Source organism: Schistocerca piceifrons, chromosome 5 (assembly GCF_021461385.2).
Source record: "Schistocerca piceifrons isolate TAMUIC-IGC-003096 chromosome 5, iqSchPice1.1, whole genome shotgun sequence".
In the NCBI taxonomy this organism is placed as follows: Eukaryota; Metazoa; Arthropoda; class Insecta; order Orthoptera; family Acrididae; genus Schistocerca; species Schistocerca piceifrons.
The window spans coordinates 57,573,179-57,591,148 of record NC_060142.1 but is presented as its reverse complement, the minus strand read 5'-3'; the positions used below and the strand labels follow the sequence as shown (position 1 = coordinate 57,591,148).

The 17,970-nt window shown below is 38.3% G+C and overlaps 1 protein-coding gene across 2 annotated transcripts in view; it reads left to right on the top strand.

The window, feature by feature from the left end:
• Nucleotides 1-17,970, top strand: part of LOC124798578 (GTPase HRas) — a 72,263-nt gene that overhangs the window by 12,940 nt on the left and 41,353 nt on the right. For both annotated transcript variants that reach the window (XM_047262040.1, XM_047262041.1), the window contains exon 2: nt 11,636-11,684. In XM_047262040.1, the coding sequence (XP_047117996.1) occupies nt 11,636-11,684 (49 nt within the window). The remainder of the gene's footprint in view (nt 1-11,635; nt 11,685-17,970) is intronic.

The following is a 17,970-nucleotide window of genomic DNA, read 5'->3' as shown; positions in this document are numbered from 1 at the left end:
CAGGTTGACTTTGTATCATGTTCCTTAATCTGAGCAGACGACAAAGCTTCTTGTAGAGGATCTGCGTTTGATTGAGAATTCGCTAGCTACCCAGGCAGCTGGTGCTTTCCATGCCAAACCAAAATTGGATGAACAACGTCAAAAACAGAAGAAATTTGCAAGGGAGCAGAATAAGTCAAAGAAGAAAGGAAGTGTGTCTATTGTAAGAAAGCTGGACATAATATTGCAAACTGCTGAAAGTGCATATCTGCAGAAGAAGTAAAAGCAACAGCTAACAACAACAATAATTAAAGTTCCATTTTAAAAGTGAGCGGCAAACCAAATACATTTATAGCCATTCGCTTGTTTCATGTTACTTTTGGTAATGAATATTTTTGAATTTTGGACTCTGGCACGACCCGTCATATTTCATAAAGTAAACAGCATTTCGCCAAGTTTAAAAAATTTCCTCTTCCACAATGTGTACATACAGCTGGCAACAAAGTTATTTTTGCGCATGGGACTGGCAATATTTATATTGAAATAATGATAAACAAAAGGTGTACACCTGCTTTGCTTAAAAATGTCTGGTATGTACCTGATGTCAGACACCAACTTTTCTCTGTGCATCAAGCTGCACAACGAGGATGTAATGTGACTTATGACAACAAAGATATTATCATTCAGCGACATAGTGAAATAGTCGCAACAGGAAGCCTAGTTGGTTCAGTAGATATTTTGACCATATGAGTTTGTCCCCTGGATTCACAAGTAATGATTAACGTAGTACCTTGAGAAGAATAACTAAAAATGTTGGTATGGGAGACTCTGTCATCAAGATAAATGTCATATATATCATTTAAGTGCCCTGATACCACATCGTTCTGTGATGGATGTGTTCTTGGCAAATTCAACTTCAAATCATTTAGCCATCACAGAGATTGTCAATAAAATGTCAGTGAGTTGTTCAATGGACCAATATGCGTTGACTAGAAAGTCTTTTCATTACTATGTGATTTTAAAAGATGATTGATTATTCTTGTTTTGTTCAGACGTATTTCATGCAAAATAAATCTTAAGTGACTGACAATTTGAAAACATTTTTGTAGCTGTGTGATGCTATTGGTCATAAGGTAAGTGTTTTGGTCAGTTTCGTCTTACATGTCCTGACACTCATGAGCAAAGTGGCGTTATTGAACAAACAGTTCGACATATAGTTGAATTAGCTTGCTCAGTTAACATCTAGAAAGTTACCTAAGTCGTTTTTGACTTATGCATATGTTACAGCTGTTTCTCTACTCAGTCATACTGGGAAGTCAAATGTTGAAGTTAAAACACCTTTTGAATTGTGGATTGACAAAATGTTAGACAGTTTCAGCTATTTATGCATTTTTGTATCAAAATGCTGTGTTTATTTGCCAAAGAAATTTTGTTTGAAGTTTGATGACAAAGGTATATCTGGCTAATGTGAAAGACAAAGATGGGTACAAAGTGTGAAATCACACAATGTTTATTTTCAACCAGAAAAACTACGTATAACTGGAAATTCAATTGAGCTGGAATTTAATTGCATACCTGAAGAAACAGGAGAGAAAAGTGAATCTACTGTTGATCAGATTGAGACTAGTGATCAAGAATATTAGAATGAGTTACTAACTTGATGCCCAGTTCATTAAATTGAGTGATTACAAATTAGGATATCAGTCTCAAGAAGCAAATTCATTGGTTTGCCTGAGAAAAGCAGTCCATTAAGACCGTGCACCAACAAACTTCAATGAAGCTATGGAAAGTAGTAACTCCAGTTAATGGTTTAATGCAATGAAAGAAGAAATCAAGGCATTTGAAGAAATTGGTACGTGGGACATGTTAGAACTGCGTAAAGGAAAACTTGTTATCGATAATTGATGGGTACTTACTATGGAATATAGACCTGATGGATCGATTGATCGATACTTTGCTTGCTTGGTTGTGCACGGTATCTCTCAACATGCCAGACTTGATTATGATGAAACTTTTAGTCCAGTTGCTCGTTATGATGCTATTCGTGGTGTAATAGAGATTGCAGCAGAAGAAAATTGGAAACTTGGTCAATTCGATGTGAGAACTAGATTTTTGTATGGTTACTTGGATACAGAAATATACATGACTCAACCAGAAGGTTTCAATGACGTGTCAGGTATAGAGTCAAGCAATCACTTTGTTGCTGGAATAATAAGTTTCATTCATTCATGAAAAAAATTGCTGTATTAGGTCTATAGCAGATCCTTGCCTTTACATTCAAGAAAGCAAAATAGAGACATTGCTGATTGCTATTTATGTTGATGATGGACCTATGAGGAACAGCTCCAAGCACAGTGAATTCCTTTTTAGATATGTTAAAGTCAGAATTCAAAATAACAGTGGGATCTTTAGAGTCATTTTTAGACATGCAAATAGAGTAATGAGTATCTGCCTTGTTTATTTCACAGTCAGCATACACAGAGAAGATTCTAGATTGTTTTAGCATGGCTGATTTGAAACCATTGAAGACTCCCTGTGATAATGAACAATTATACAGTGAATATAGCAACACTGTCGATAGCAACATTCCTTACTAAACCCAGTGCTTCTGATCGGAACACTGTTAAATGCATTTTCAGATATCTTCGTGGTACATCAGACTTGGGTCTCTTCTGTACTTCATCTGGTGGTAAACTTTGTGCCTGTGCTTATGCGGACTTTGCTGGGAACACTAAAACAAGATGGTCTACAAATGGTTTTGTTTCAATGATCAGTGACACAGCTGTATCATAGACATTTCAACTGCAGAAATCAGTTGCACTGTCCACCACTGAAGCGGAGTTCATTGCTGCAAGTGAAGGAGCCACAGAATTAGTATGGCTTAATAGACTTCTGTTGGAGATCAGCGAAAAAAGACACGCCCCTATCATTCATTCACAATACAAGTATCATTAAAATCTTTAAAATCAAAAATTTTTAGAGCAACATGTACCTAGATAGGACTTCGTAACTAAAGTGTTTTGACATCTTATTTATTATTTAAAAGTTCTGTGCACCACAGTTTGATTTAGTGGCAAGTTTTAAAGCAGTTAAATCGGAACTGTGTGTTTCCTGTCCTCTCCTGCGGTTAGTGTTGTGTTGTGTGAAATTCTTTACTCTTAAGAATTCCTTTAGCATGCTTTTACTCTATGAAATTTTGTTGCTATGTATCATCTTTTCAACTATTAAAGAGAGAAGACCACTGTTCCTAAAAGTGTTGTGTTCTTGCTATAAAATATATCCTAAGTTCACCACAAAGTGCTCCTCTCCACCTCCCTTCTCCCATTCTGGAGAAGATTGTTCACATCTCCATCATTGAGTAAATGCTAATGCATTCTGTGTTTCTTAGGCCATCTCTCTCTCTCTCTCTCTCTCTCTCTCTCTCTCTCTCTCTCTCTCTCTCTGTGTGTGTGTGTGTGTGTGTGTGTGTGTGTGTGTGTGTGTGTGTGTGTTGGGCCCAGTCTTCTAAAAAGTAATACAGTAACTTTTGATTAATGAAACTAGGACAGATTTAATGATATTTAATTTCTTAATTATGAATAAATGGTTGTCTTTTGATTGTTAATGGTTACCACTATTTAGGACAGATAATTTCTTTTTAAAATAGGCAGAACAAAGAAATAAAGAACAGCTAATGCATGTAGTAACAACAGTTCACCTAGCTTCATTCTCAAAATATGGCTAACCTCCTTGGGTCAAGTAACGTTAATGGGGACTGATATTCTTCAAATTCTCAGTTTTGTTTTGTTGGATGTAATCACTAACCAAACCGCAGATAAACACTCTGAAGCTGTAAGGAGGACAGATACCTGTCCGAGTGCTTCAGTGAAGTATTGGATCTGTCAAACAAATGTATGACAAAAAAATTGTGAATTAAAATACATGCAGTGGTCTCTTGGCCAAGAAGTGAAACTGGGAGGAGGTTGGTGACGGCAGTTTAGAAATGGGCAGTGAAATAGAGTATGCACACCAACAAGGTAGTTTAACATATGGGACCACTGTGAATTTGAAGTATGATGCATAAATGACAATTATAGTCATATGAAGTCTTCACTGCAAGGCAAATACTAAGGAAATTATTATTATTATTATTATTATTATTATTAGTAGTAGTAGTAGTAGTAGTAGTAGTAGTAGTAGTAATTAGGTCATTCCCTGTAACATAAATCTTCTGAACAAGGAAACTATAGTCCAGTCATGACAAACAAATAAATGCTTAAGCCAATTGCAGCTGGTCTCAGAATAAAGTTGCTGTAAAAAATTTAATCTTTATCAGTGGGTGCTACGTGACAAAGAGGATGGCACCATTATCTAGGCGCTGCAGTCTGGAACCGAGCGACCGCTTCGGTCGCAGGTTCGAATCCTGCCTCGGGCATGGATGTGTGTGATGTCCTTAGGTTAGTTAGGTTTAATTAGTTCTAAGTTGTAGGCGACTGATGACCTCAGAAGTTAAGTCGCATAGTGCTCAGAGCCATTTGAACCATTATCTACATAAAAATGTGGAAATAAAAAATATCCTGGGACACTAAGGAGATTCTTAGTTATTGGAAAACCACACTGATTCGCTCTCTGCACAAAATGTGTGCTAAAACAAGTTGGCAAATACTGTCACATTTCTTTCCTTCCAGATGCTTCCATATTACTCTCCAGATCAGTTCAGACTGGGTTTGTGGAACAATTGAATTACCAAGTTCATGACTACCAAATAAGATTTAGGAAAAGAATATCTTGTATAGGTGGGATTAAGAATACCATCACAAAAAGTTTTATGAACCCCATGGATTCGAAAAGAAGCCTATGATTTTGTTTACAGGGAGAAATGTTGCTAAAAAAATATGACGAAGTAAGGAGAAAACATGTCAAAAAACAGAGATAATCCAATCAAAATATGCACATGCAAAAGATAAAATTCATAAGAGTAGTCTTTTGAATAATTAGAAATTACAAGTGGGATCATACTGAGTAATTGATTGTTACTATTTTAGTTCTGTTCAAGTGAATATTGGAGCATGTAATCTGTGAATTGAAAACAAACTTAGCAGGAACGGATTGCTTGCCAAGTGTATGTTAGAGGGGCAAAGAATGGCCATGAGATTGTTTGGCGCTTATCGTTGTTCTGACTCTGCAGTAGAAAATAATAAACAGAAGAAGGTCTATGCCATTAAAGAAATTCTTGATTATCATCAGAATGATGCCAGCCCATATAAGGTTTTGGTAGTATTGAGAGAGATGATTACTGTAAATATCTTGGATACTTTGCTGTTGAAAACTAATGAAAGAGAAGTCAATTTCGTTAAACAAGACAGCAGTTGGTCTTTGTACTGCATAAAACCCTTACATGAAGAATGTCAGTGTATAGGAAGTTACACTACAGTACAGGTAATAAAAAAAAAATCTGTAAAGAAGAGCAAAAGAATATGATCTGAAAACGAACAACTGATGAAATTAATCTGAAAATGAATGATTAACTGAGACAAGAGTAACAAAACAGGGTTTTCAAAATTCTGGATGGCAGGTGTAAGTTTCTTTCAGATGGCTTCGACAAGTTAGAACAAACTTTGGTGAGATTGTGTTACAATGAAGGCACATTTCAAACCAGTGTGTGCATGGGGCAAAGGGATAGAAGTGCTGGAATTGTGGGTAGCAAATGAGTGAACAACATATTAGTGATTTCTGTTTTGATTTCACATATTACTTCAGTGTTCTTTAACTCCATGTGTCACTTGTTTTTCATTTTAAAAATGTTATGGCTGTTGTAGATGAAGGAGATGGGGTAAACTTGCTGTTTTGCCTGTGGGCCACTCTCAAATTTTCCAAGGAAAAATATGCACGTAGTACATGGAAATACTTATTCTGTAGTGACAAGACAACCAGAACCTTAACAGTGAATGAGCACACACAACTCATACTGTTGTATCGCACTAGCCAAGCAAAGTGGCACAATAATAAGACACTGGGCTCTCATTTAGAAGGATGGCAGTTCAACTCCTCAGCAATCCAGATTTAGCGTTTTCCCTTAATCATTCATGGCCAATACTGGGATGGTTCTTTTCAAAAGCACATGGCCAATTTCCTTCCCCAATCTGATCTTTGTCCCAGTCTCTAATGACCTTGTTGTCAATAAGGCATCAGAACATAATCTTCTTTTTTCTTTTATTATGAAGGATTTTCTCTAGTGGTTTTCTTTTGAAATGCATGGTTCATTTGTATATTTCTTTGTAGTACTACTTGTGCTTGGTGTATGATTTTCTCCTCCAATATATCAATATATGCCTAACTTTACAAGTAAAAACAAAGAAAGTATTTATTTCAGGGAGGGAGGGGGAAGGGGGGAAGGGAGAGGGAGAGAGAGAGAGAGAGAGAGAGAGAGAGAGAGAGAGAGAGAGAGAGAGGTGTGTGTGTGTGGGGGGGGGGGGGGGGGGGGCGGCTCAGTTACACATCCATTTAGTCATATAATTTTTGAATGTGTAAAATTATCTGTGTTGAAGCTGTACCACATTTTAATAACTCAAATTGTCACACAACTTAAATGCTGAAAACTTTATACACAAGCATGTTGCTGCCGAAAACTTCAGGGCCAAATTCTAAATCTAAAATAGATCTCTTCCATTCACAGCTGCCAAAATAAAGTGCTCCAGCAACAGATAGGTCCTCATAGAAATATAACAAATAGGGAGAGGTTTAATGGATTAACTGTTAGCTGTATTCTTCCCTTCTTTTGCCTTATTTTTATTTAATTACTGTTGTTAGAGTCATTACACCTAACACTTCACTTTTACTGCTTTGAAAACTGTTATCTCCTTCTATAACTGGATGGATAAAAAATACCAAGTGGCAGCAGCAGAAGATGCATACAGAAGTTAAGAACATGTACAAGCCAGTGGCTCCTTCTGGCATAAGAATTGAAAGGGAAGGAAGAGGGATGAAGGGAAAGGACTGGTGAGGTTTAGGAAATGGTGAATGTTACAGAAAAGTTGCCCACAACCCCAGGTCAGGAGAGAGTTGCTGAATAGATTAGGAGGAGAGATGTGGATCTGACCGCTGCTTGGCGAGTAGATAAAACTAACCAATTATATTTTCAAAAATTATTTTTGTTGACATTTTCTTCTGGTTCATTAATATATGATTAAATTTTTTGTACCCTGTATTTGTCTTCCTATTCAATTCTTAGGACGAATGCTGTGTATATACTTTTGTGTGGCTGCTGTTAATGTCTATCTTTTTATCCTGGTCCTAGTGGGAGTGTATGTAAGGGACTGTGTAACTGCTTGAATCATCACTGACAAACATTTTTTATAATTCGAATTGGTTGACTTATACACATCTTAATTAATGAAGGGAAGTTGTGGATACATTCTTTATTTAATTCCACTTAAATAAAGAATACATTAACAACTGGAGCAGGGCTTTTATTGAGTATACAATTGTGCAACAATACTCTAAAACATGGAAAAACTAATAATTCCATTTGATGTCTACCAGATAGAATTTTTCAGCTTTTTGGTGCCACAGAATGTCTGACTTGTGAAAAGTTATACTGTCGTCATTTGAATATGCTCATAGTACACAAGCATTAGACCATGGGTGTAGGGGAGGCACTTCTTTTTATTTTACATGGGAAGGGTAACATCTACCAAAAGAATGGCAGTAGTGGTGGTTCGCAGGCATGGTATGTTGCCATCAGAATGATGATCAGTCACCAGAAAATAACAAATTGAGCTCAGAAAAATCAAATAGTTTGTTTTCCTAAAGGTTCAGCTATCACATTATGCAAGACTTGTAACTCCAAGTGTCAAAGTACAATTAAGTGTTGGAGAAGAAAATAGGTATTAGTGTGTGGCGACTTCCTCAGTAGGTTTCAGTTTAATTTGTTACAAGTAAAGTGACTCTGACAAAGTCTCCGCTAAGAGTTTGAAAGCTCTTGACCCTTGCTTTTTGTGAAACAACTTTTCATACAGATTCATAATTTCTGTGTAAATGGATTTATGGTTTCTATTTACACATTGAGTGGGAATGGGTTACATGCTTGAAATTTTTTTTTATTATAGGCAGTGAAATAATAATAGATCAGCTCTTAGGATATGTGTTAAGATTATTTATCATCACAGTGGTGATCCTTGCAACTGCTAAAGGCATCTACCGCAGTGAGAGGCAAGCATCCTAATCATAGGTGTATTTATGTCGCATCCAAGTTTGACTGACAGCCTCAGAAGGTGATGACAACTTAAGTCAGAAAATTGTTGTGAATCGTGCCTGTATCCATCCTCAGTACAGATCTCACACTTTAAAAAATAAATTTTTCTTCAACACTTAATTCTCCTATGACACTAGAGATTATGAATCTGGTAGTTTTGAAAGTGAGAAAGCACACACATTAAGAAGTGGAACAACGCTGTGTAATAAGTGTTATTTAGTTACTGAGGAAGGCTGAGACTAGAATGAAACTTCCAACTACATTTTTTAAAACTTTGGGCCACTCCATTTCAAGTGACTTAAAGATCCCTGCTCTACCCTCTCCAATTCTCATGAAATTTTTGCAGAGTTTTCATATAGGTCTTACATGAAGCCCTGCCAAATTACAGCTTGATAAGGAGTATGGTGGGACCACTAACTGTGCCTTTGTAAAGGCCAGTTTTCCAATGTCTGAGAGGTGCAAATCATGAAGTATGAAGTTTACTTTACTGTTGCTCATGATCTAAGGTGGCTTCCAGGTTGAAATCTGGTGATTCTGCTTAACTTTTAGCTACAGTAGCCTAGTTGCCAAAGAAGTGCTCAGTGTACACCAGATTTATCACAGTTTGCAGTCAAAGTAGCCCATAAATCCTACCATGAGAAACCAATGGATCGTGTTTTGACAGATTATATCTTATGATAGAATGACTTTCTAATGTTCTTTTTTCCACTTATTTACAGCCATTCCGCATGTCATAAGGCAATACAAGTGGTGTCTTGGTTACTCATATAGTTATGAGGTTATCCAAAGTAAAGTCAATTTGAAAAGTTTACTTATCAGTTTTCTCTAACACTCAGAAGACTGTATCTCAGAGTGGTAATTTCGGATTTGATTTTTCTTTGCATCATTCAAAAGGGCTCATTGTTTTACAAGGAACAGTTTTTCATTTTTGAGACTATCCTGCTCAAATGTAATAAAGACTTTCAAAAACATTCTTTGGCTGCTATTATGAGTGAAGAATATGTGGACTGTTTGAATATGGATATCTGAAAATGATGTACATACATACTGGCGATAACAGACCCTGAAGATCATATGCTGACCTTGCAATGTTCCTCCATAGGTGGCAGTCTTGTGCACTTTGGACCCAATTCTCATGGACAGCCAACTGCTGAAGGTCCTTCTACAATTCATCCTCACATAGCTGTGGTCTTCCAATTGGACGAGTTCCGTCTGGTTTTCCCATAAGCACAACTTCGGACTGGCACATTTCTGGTCTCCTGGAAATGTGCCCTGCCAGGCATATTCTCTGTACTTTCATTTTCTGCACGATGTTCGGCTGTTTCATTAGGTCGTACTGTTCCTGATTCTTTCTACTTCTCCATGTATTCTCTTTGCCGATTGGTCCAAAGATCATTCTCATGATTTTCCATTCTCCATATTCATCATCAGTCCAATCTTACTGGCATTCTTTGCTAAATCATGTAAGGTTTCTGCCATTTCTTCCTCTGACTCTCACCTGCATATCCCAGTAGCTGTGTTATTCAATTTAGCTTCACCCTTTTACCTTTTCTTTTCTTTTCCCAAATTACTTTCTCCAGGATCACAGTAAAAAGCAATGGTAAAATGGCATCACATTTTCTTACACTAGTTCTTAGGTTGAGTTTCTTGGGTAGCTCACAGTGGTATTTCATCTTGTGTTTTTGTCTCTGCTGTGATGTAAAATCTATCAAAGCTGTTATTAGGTATCTTCATTTTTCTTGAAATAAAAATTAATTTGCTCAGCCTCTGACTTTTGGAAATGTTTATCTGATCAATTAGATTGTTTCTCTGCTATTTTGAAATTTACCACAACATGCTGCAGCATCTGCTTTTGCATATACATGAGTACTCTGCAATTTGCAATTAAGTTCCTCGTAGAAGGTTCATCAAATCACCTTCAAGCTATTTTTCTACTGTTCCACTCTTGAACAGCGCATGGGAAAAAGAGTACTTAAATATTTTCGTATAGACTTTGTTTTCTCTTGGTTTATTATTATTATTATTATTATCATTATAATTATCATTATCATTTCTCCCTATGTAGGTGGGTGCCAATAAAATATTTCCTTATATTGAAGAGAAGGTTGGTGATTGAAATTTTGTGAGAATAACCTGCTGCAATGGAAAAACACATTTGCTTTCAAGGTTTGCTACTCCAGTTTGTGTATCATGTCCTTGGCTTTCTCTTCCGTATTTTGCAATAATACAAAATGATATGCCCTTCTGTGGACTTTTCTCATTGTCCTCTGTCAGTCTTATAAGATGTGTATCTCACATCACTTAGAAATTTCCACATGAAATTGGATAAGTATGGTGTAAGCAGTTTCTTTAGTGGACCTGTTGCACCTTCTAAGTGTTCTGCCAATAAATTGCAGTCTTGTGGACATTCCAGTTAAGTTATTCATAATTGTAATCCCTAAGTATTTAGTTGGCCTTTAGAAATTTAGTGAATTCCTTTTAGTACTCCTGTGGATGCCTTCAGACTTTTCATTATTTAGAGTCAATTGCCACTTTTCGCATGATGCAGATATATTATCTAAATAATTTTCCAATTGATTTGGGTTGTCTGATGACTTCACAGCTTCATCTGCAAACAGTCTAAGAGGGCTGCTCAGAATGTCTCCTATGTTGTTTGTGTAGATCAGGAACAGCAGAGGGCCTAGAACACGTCCATGGGGTCTACTTCTGTTTTACTTGATGACTTTTTGTCAATTACTACAAACTGTGACTTGTCTGACAGGAAACCACCAACTATAAACACGAAATGTTTTTCATATTTATTCATATCCTTTTAATATGAAAAAGCTGCCCTTTGCAGAAGCATGTGTGATGGCCGTACCATTACTATTTATATACCTGTGATTTGGCATGGCTTCTTGTAAGACCCAGACATACATCCCGTAAAAAATTTCTTAATAATGAGATTTTCACTCTGCAGCGGAATGTGCGCTGATGTGAAACTTCCTGGCAGATTAAAGCTCTACCAACTGAGCTACCCAAGCACGACTCACGCCCCGTCCTCACAGCCTTACTTCTGCCAGTACCTCGTCTCCTACCTTCCAAAGGTACTGGCAGAAGTAAGGCTGTGAGGACGGGGCGTGAGTCGTGCTTGGGTAGCTCAGTTGGTAGAGCACTTGCCCGCGAAAGGCAAAGGTCCCGAGTTCAAGTCTTGGTCCGGCACACAGTTTTAATCTGACAGGAAGTTTCAATTTCTTCATAATTGAAGATGGTTGAGGTGCGGCCTTGTCTAATTTAGGCCAGTTGACATGGAATGATCCTTATGTAAAAATGACTAGCATTTAAATTTAATATTGCCACAATGTTGAGGAACACAGTTTAAAATTTTGTAGCTACAATATATTAAAATTACTAATGGTCTAATACCGATCTTTTTTTCGGCAGCTGGAGGTGTTGGGAAGAGTGCCTTGACAATTCAACTTATCCAGAATCAGTAAGTACACTTTATAAGGAAGATGAGATTAGTGTGTATGTCCCTCCTCCTCCCCCCCCCCTCCCCTCACTCACACTCTATCTATCTATCTATCCCCCTCCCCCACTCTTCCAGGTGGTAAAACTTCATGCTTATGATGATATCCAGTATTGGTATTGGGAAACATTGGAAATGTGAGTTGCAAAAGGTTTAAACTTTCTGTGTATACTTATGAAGGTTGCCCGTAAAGTAAGGTCTCCAATGAGCTCCCATTGGGACGGAGTGATATAGCTCAAATCTGAAAACAGCGGCATTTTCCTTGCTTCCCAAACCGCTATTCTCGCCAGTCTCATCTCTCTGTGATGCTCCTTCTTGGTGTAGCGGCCGTTACGCATGGGAGGAAAAATTGCCTCTCCCACCAAGTGTGAATTGCATTCTGTGATTAGATTTCTGTGGTTTAAGAGGTAAACCCCTACTGTAATCCATTGCCAGTTGATCAACGTGTATGGACGTCAAAAATATGCATAAGTGGTGTAGGGAGTTCGCAGATGGCCATACAAACATGCACAACGAGGCCGGCTGTGGGCCTCCATCAGTTTGACGAGGCAGGGACGAAAGTTTTGCTTGTGGATTGGCGTGTGACTGTGTGAGAGATCGTCGAACTGATAAGGGTGTCTCTAGGATTACTGTGGACAAGATTTTGATGGACATTTTGAAGTATCACAAGGTGTATGCCAGGTAGTGCCGCAGATGCTCACTGAACACAAAAAGAAGTGCATCGATAGTGCCTGCAAGTTTCTGTGCCATTGCAGCACAGGGGGTGAAGAATTTCTGGATTCAGTTGTACAGAGGATGAGACTTGGGTCCATTACTTCACACCAGAGACTAAGGAACAATCGGAACAATAGAGGCATTCTGGTTCTCCAAATGTCAAGAAGTTCAAACAAACGCCGTCAGTGGCAAAGGTGATGGCTTTGGTATTCTGGCATAGGAAAGATGCTGGTCAACTATCTGGAAAGAGATCTGCGAGACACTAACAAAGCTATGCCGGGCTGTAAAGAGCAAAAGTCGTCTGACAGAGGGAGTTCTTTTGCCCCATGACAATGCCCGCGCTCACGCCGCCAGCACCACAACAGGGCTCATCACCAAACTCGGGTGGGAAATCAACGACCATCCTCCATATAGCCCTGAATTGGCTCCCAGTGACTATTTGATCCTCAGCTTGAAACATCACTTTTTTTGGGGGGGGGGATGAAATTCTCAAGCGACAAAGAGCTGAACTGAAGGCAACTGTCCACTCCTTCCGGCATGATTTGGCAGGGAGTAGTACAACGCAGATATGAAAAAGCTTCTGGAGCGTCTCCAAAAATGCATCAGTTGTGACAGGAATTATGTTGAAAAATAGTTAAAGGTCCAAGCTTTGAGAATCTGTAATTGGTTTTGCAATAAAATGATGTTTACTATGTGAAAAAGCATTGGACACCTTAATTTATGGACGACCCTCATAAAGTGATATGTGATATGCATAACACCATGAAGTGCACACCATTTTGTTCAGAACATTCACTTCTGTAGTTAAAGTCCAAAAACGATAGCCGAAAATTAATTCTAGTAAGAGAAAATGGCTACCAAACTTTTAAATCACAATTGAATAAAATATGGTTTTCAAGGCTTAAAATTGCAATGGAGGAAAAAACACCACAGCTAATTTTCTGAACACTATTAGATACGATACACAACATAACACTGACAGTGTACACGTTCAAAATAAATCTCCTTCATTTTTTTAAAAAAATTTAAGAACATGATTTTTTAACTTTGGGGCTTATTATCTTTTGTGAGGATAAGTAAAAAAAATTTTTTCGCATATCTTCCATCTATGTGTTTGTTGTTGTTGTTGTTGTTGTTGTGGTCTTCAGTCCTGAGACTGGTTTGATGCCGCTCTCCGTGCTACTCTGTCCTGTGCAAGCTTCTTAATCTCCCAGTAGCTACTGCAACCTACATCCTTCTGAATCTGCTTGGTGTATTCATCTCTTGGTCTCCCTCTAAGATTTTTACCCTCCACGCTGCCCTCCAATGCTAAATTGGTGATCCCTTGATGCCTCAGAACATGTCCTACCAATCGATCCCTTCTAGTCAAGTTGTGCCACAAACTTCTCTGCTCCCCAATCCTATTCAATATCTCCTCATTAGTTATGTGATCTACCCATCTAATCTTCAGCATTCTTCTGTAGCACCACATTTCGAAAGCTTCTATTCTCTTCTTGTCCAAACTATTTATCGTCCATGTTTCACTTCCATACATGGCAACACTCCATACAAATACTTTCAGAAATGAGTTCCTGACACTTAAATCTATACTCGATGTTAACAAATTTCCTTTCTTCAGAAACGCTTTCCTTGCCATTGCCAGTCTACATTTTATATCCTCTCTACTTCGACCATCATCAATTATTTTGCTCCCCAAATAGCAAAACTCCTTTACTACTTTAAGTGTCTCATTTCCTAATCTAATACCCTCAGCATCTCCCGACTTAATTCGACTACATTCCATTATCCTAGTTTTGCTTGTGTTCATGTTAATCTTGTATCCTCCTTTCAAGACGCTATTCATTCCGTTCAACTGCTCTTCCAAGTCCTTTGCTATCTCTGACAGAATCACAATGTCATCGGTGAACCTCAAGGTTTTTATTTCTTCTCCATGGATTTTAATATCTACTCCGAATTTTTCTTTTGTTTCCTTCACTGCTTGCTCAATATAAAGATTGAATAACATCAGGGAGAAGCTACAACCCTGTCTCACTCCCTTCCCAACCACTGCTTCCCTTTCATGCCCCTCAACTCTTATAACTGCCATTTGGTGTCTGTACAAATTGTAAATAGCCTTTTGTTCCCTGTATTTTACCCCTGCCACTTTTAGAATCTGAAAGAGAGTATTCCAGTCAACATTGTCAAAAGCTTTCTCTAAGTCTACAAATGCTAGAAACGTACTTCCTGGCAGATTAAAACTGTGTGCCTGACAGAGACTCAAACTCGGGACCTTTGCCTTTCGCGGGCAAGCGCTCTACCAACTGAGCTACCGAAGCACGACTCACGCCCGGTACTCACAGCTTTACTTCTGCCAGTTGGTAGAGCGCTTGCCCGCGAAAGGCAAAGGTCCCGAGTTCGAGTCTAGGTCGGGCACACAGTTTTAATCTGCCAGGAAGTTTCATATCAGCGCACACTCCGCTACAGAGTGAAAATCTCATTCTGGCTAGAAACGTAGATTTGCCTTTCCTTAATCTAGCTTCCAAGATAAGTCGTAGGGTCAGTATTGCCTCACGTGTTCCAATATTTCTACGGAATCCAAACTGATCTTTCCCGAGGTTGGCTTCTACAAGTTTTTCCATTCGTCTGTAAAGAATTTGCGTTAGTATTTTGCAGCCGTGACTTATTAAACTGATAGTTCGGTAATTTTCACATCTGTCAACACCTGCTTTCTTTGGGATTGGAATTATTATATTCTTCTTGAAGTCTGAGAGTATTTCGCCTGCCTTATACATCTTGCTCACCAGATGGTAGAGTTTTGTCAGGACTGGCTCTCCCAAGGCTATCAGTAGTTCTAATGGAATGTTGTAAGCTCCCGGGGCCTTGTTTCGACTCAGGTCTTTCAGTGCTCTGTCAAACTCTTCATGCATTATCGTATCTCCCATTTCATCTTCTTCTACATCGTCTTCCATTTCCATAATATTGTCCACAAGTACATCACCCTAGTATAGACCCTCTATATACTCCTTCCACCTTTCTGCTTTCCCTTCTTTGCTTAGAACCGGGTTTCCGTCTGAGCTCTTGATATTCATACAAGTGGTTCTCTTTTCTCCAAAGGTCTCTTTATTTTTCCTGTAGGCAGTATCTATCTTACCCCTAGTGAGATAAGCCTCTACATCCTTACATTTGCCCTTTAGCCATCCCTGCTTAGCCATTTTGCACTTCCTGTCGATCTTATTTTTGAGACGTTTGTATTCCTTTTTGCCTGCTTCATTTACTGCATTTTTATATTTTCTCCTTTCATCAATTAAATTCAATATTTCTTCTGTTACCCAAGGATTTCTACTGGCCCTCATCTTTTTACCTACTTGATCCTCTGCTGCCTTCACTACTTCATCACTCAAAGCTACCCATTCTTCTTCTACTGTATTTCTTTCCCCCATTCCTGTCAATTGTTCCCTTATGCTCTCCCTGAAACTCTGTACAACCTCTGGTTCTTTCAGTTTATCCAGGTCCCATCTCCTTAAATTCCCACCTTTTTGCAGTTTCTTCAGTTTTAATCTACAGGTCATAACCAATATATTGTGGTCAGAGTCCACATCTGCCCCTGGAAATGTTTTACAATTTAAAACCTGGTTCCTAAAGCTCTGTCTTACCATTCTATAATCTATCTGAAACCTGTCAGTATCTCCAGGCTTCTTCCATGTATACAACCTTCTTTTATGATTCTTGAACCAAGTGTTAGCTATGATTAAGTTATGCTCTGTGCATAATTCTACCAGGCGGCTTCCTCTTTCATTTCTTAGCCCCAATCCATATCCACCTACTACGTTTCCTTCTCTCCCTTTTCCTACACTCGAATTCCAGTCACCCAGGACTATTAAATTTTCATCTCCCTTCACTATCTGAATAATTTCTTTTATCTCATCATACATTTCATCAATTTCTTCGTCATCTGCAGAGCTAGTTGGCATATAAAGGTGTACTACTGTAGTAGGCGTGGGCTTCGTGTCTATCTTGGCCACACTAATGCGTTCACTATGCCGTTTGTAGTAGCTTACCCGCATTCCTATTTTTTTATTTATTATTAAACCTTCTCCTGCATTACCCCTATTTGATTTTGTATTTATAACCCTGTATTCACCTGACCAAAAGTCTTGTTCCTCCTGCCACCGAACTTCACTAATTCCCACTATATCTAACTTTAACCTATCCATTTCCCTTTTTAAATTTTCTAACCTACCTGCCTGATTAAGGGATCTGACATTCCATGCTCCGATCCATAGAACGCCAGTTTTCTTTCTCCTGATAACAGTGTCCTCTTGAGTAGTCCCCGCCTGGAGATCCAAATGGGGTACTATTTTACCTCCGGAATATTTTACCCAAGAGGACGCCATCATCATTAACCATACAGTAAAGCTGCATGCCCTCGGGAAAAATTACGGCCGTAGTTTCTCCTTGCTTTCAACCGTTCGCAATACCAGCACAGCAAGGCCGTTTTGGTTATTGTTACAAGGCCAGATCCATGAATCATCCAGACTGTTGCCCTTGCAACTACTGAAAAGGTTGCTGCCCCTCTTCAGGAACCACACGTTTGTCTGGCCTCTCAGCAGATACCCCTCCGTTGTGGTTGCACCTACGGTACAGCTATCTGTATCGCTGAGGCACGCAAGCCTCCCCATCAATGGCAAGGTCCATGGTTCATGGGGGGGGATGTGTATTAGTAAACTACACTAAACATTTCACTATTGTTATTTGATGCTGAACCATGTTATAATTTTTTGAAAGTTGCATTAATAATGGGAATCTGACCATAAAGCAACCTTGAGCACATTACATTACATTAATACTGTTTGTCACTGTAGTTAAGTTAAGCAATTATAGCCATACTTTCACAAGTCTGCCTAAAGTAGGGAGTTAATTTAATATAGTCATTAATGACAATATATTGTCTTTTTCAATTTAAAAATTTCTATGCTCTACCTTTTTATTTTATAAGTTTTAATTGCCATTTAGGAGCAAACTTCTTTCCTATGAGAGTTTTCCTGAGATATAATGTGATCTTCCTTTTGTTGTGGTAATTTTAAGAACCATTATTTTTCTTAAAATATCTGAAATAGGAATTCAAACTGTGCCACTAGCCGACTTCTTAAAAGATATGCAATGTTCTGCCGAATGGTAAAAGTACACTTGAACATTATGTTCCAAGTTTATTTGTTCTGCCTGAGCTAACCACCACTGTCCATCATAAATATATGCAACTGTGTAATTAGCTTCTAAAGTTAAGGGAACAATTTTCATTATGCAGTGATCCTCATAGTTTTCAGTTTTAGAAGTGTCTTATTGTGTTTTCTCCAACAGTGTGAAATTTGTGGGAATTTCTTGTGCCTTTGATCTTCCAACAGTTTTCAAATTTGGTTTTAATTTTCTCAGTGAGAGTAAAAAGTTATCTTTTTCTGACAAGGAAATGTCAGTATTCAGCATTTGATCTGATGTTATTCTTTGTAAACTGGCCTTTCTTACTTCACTCTTGGTTGTGCCAGCCACTCCATCACATGCA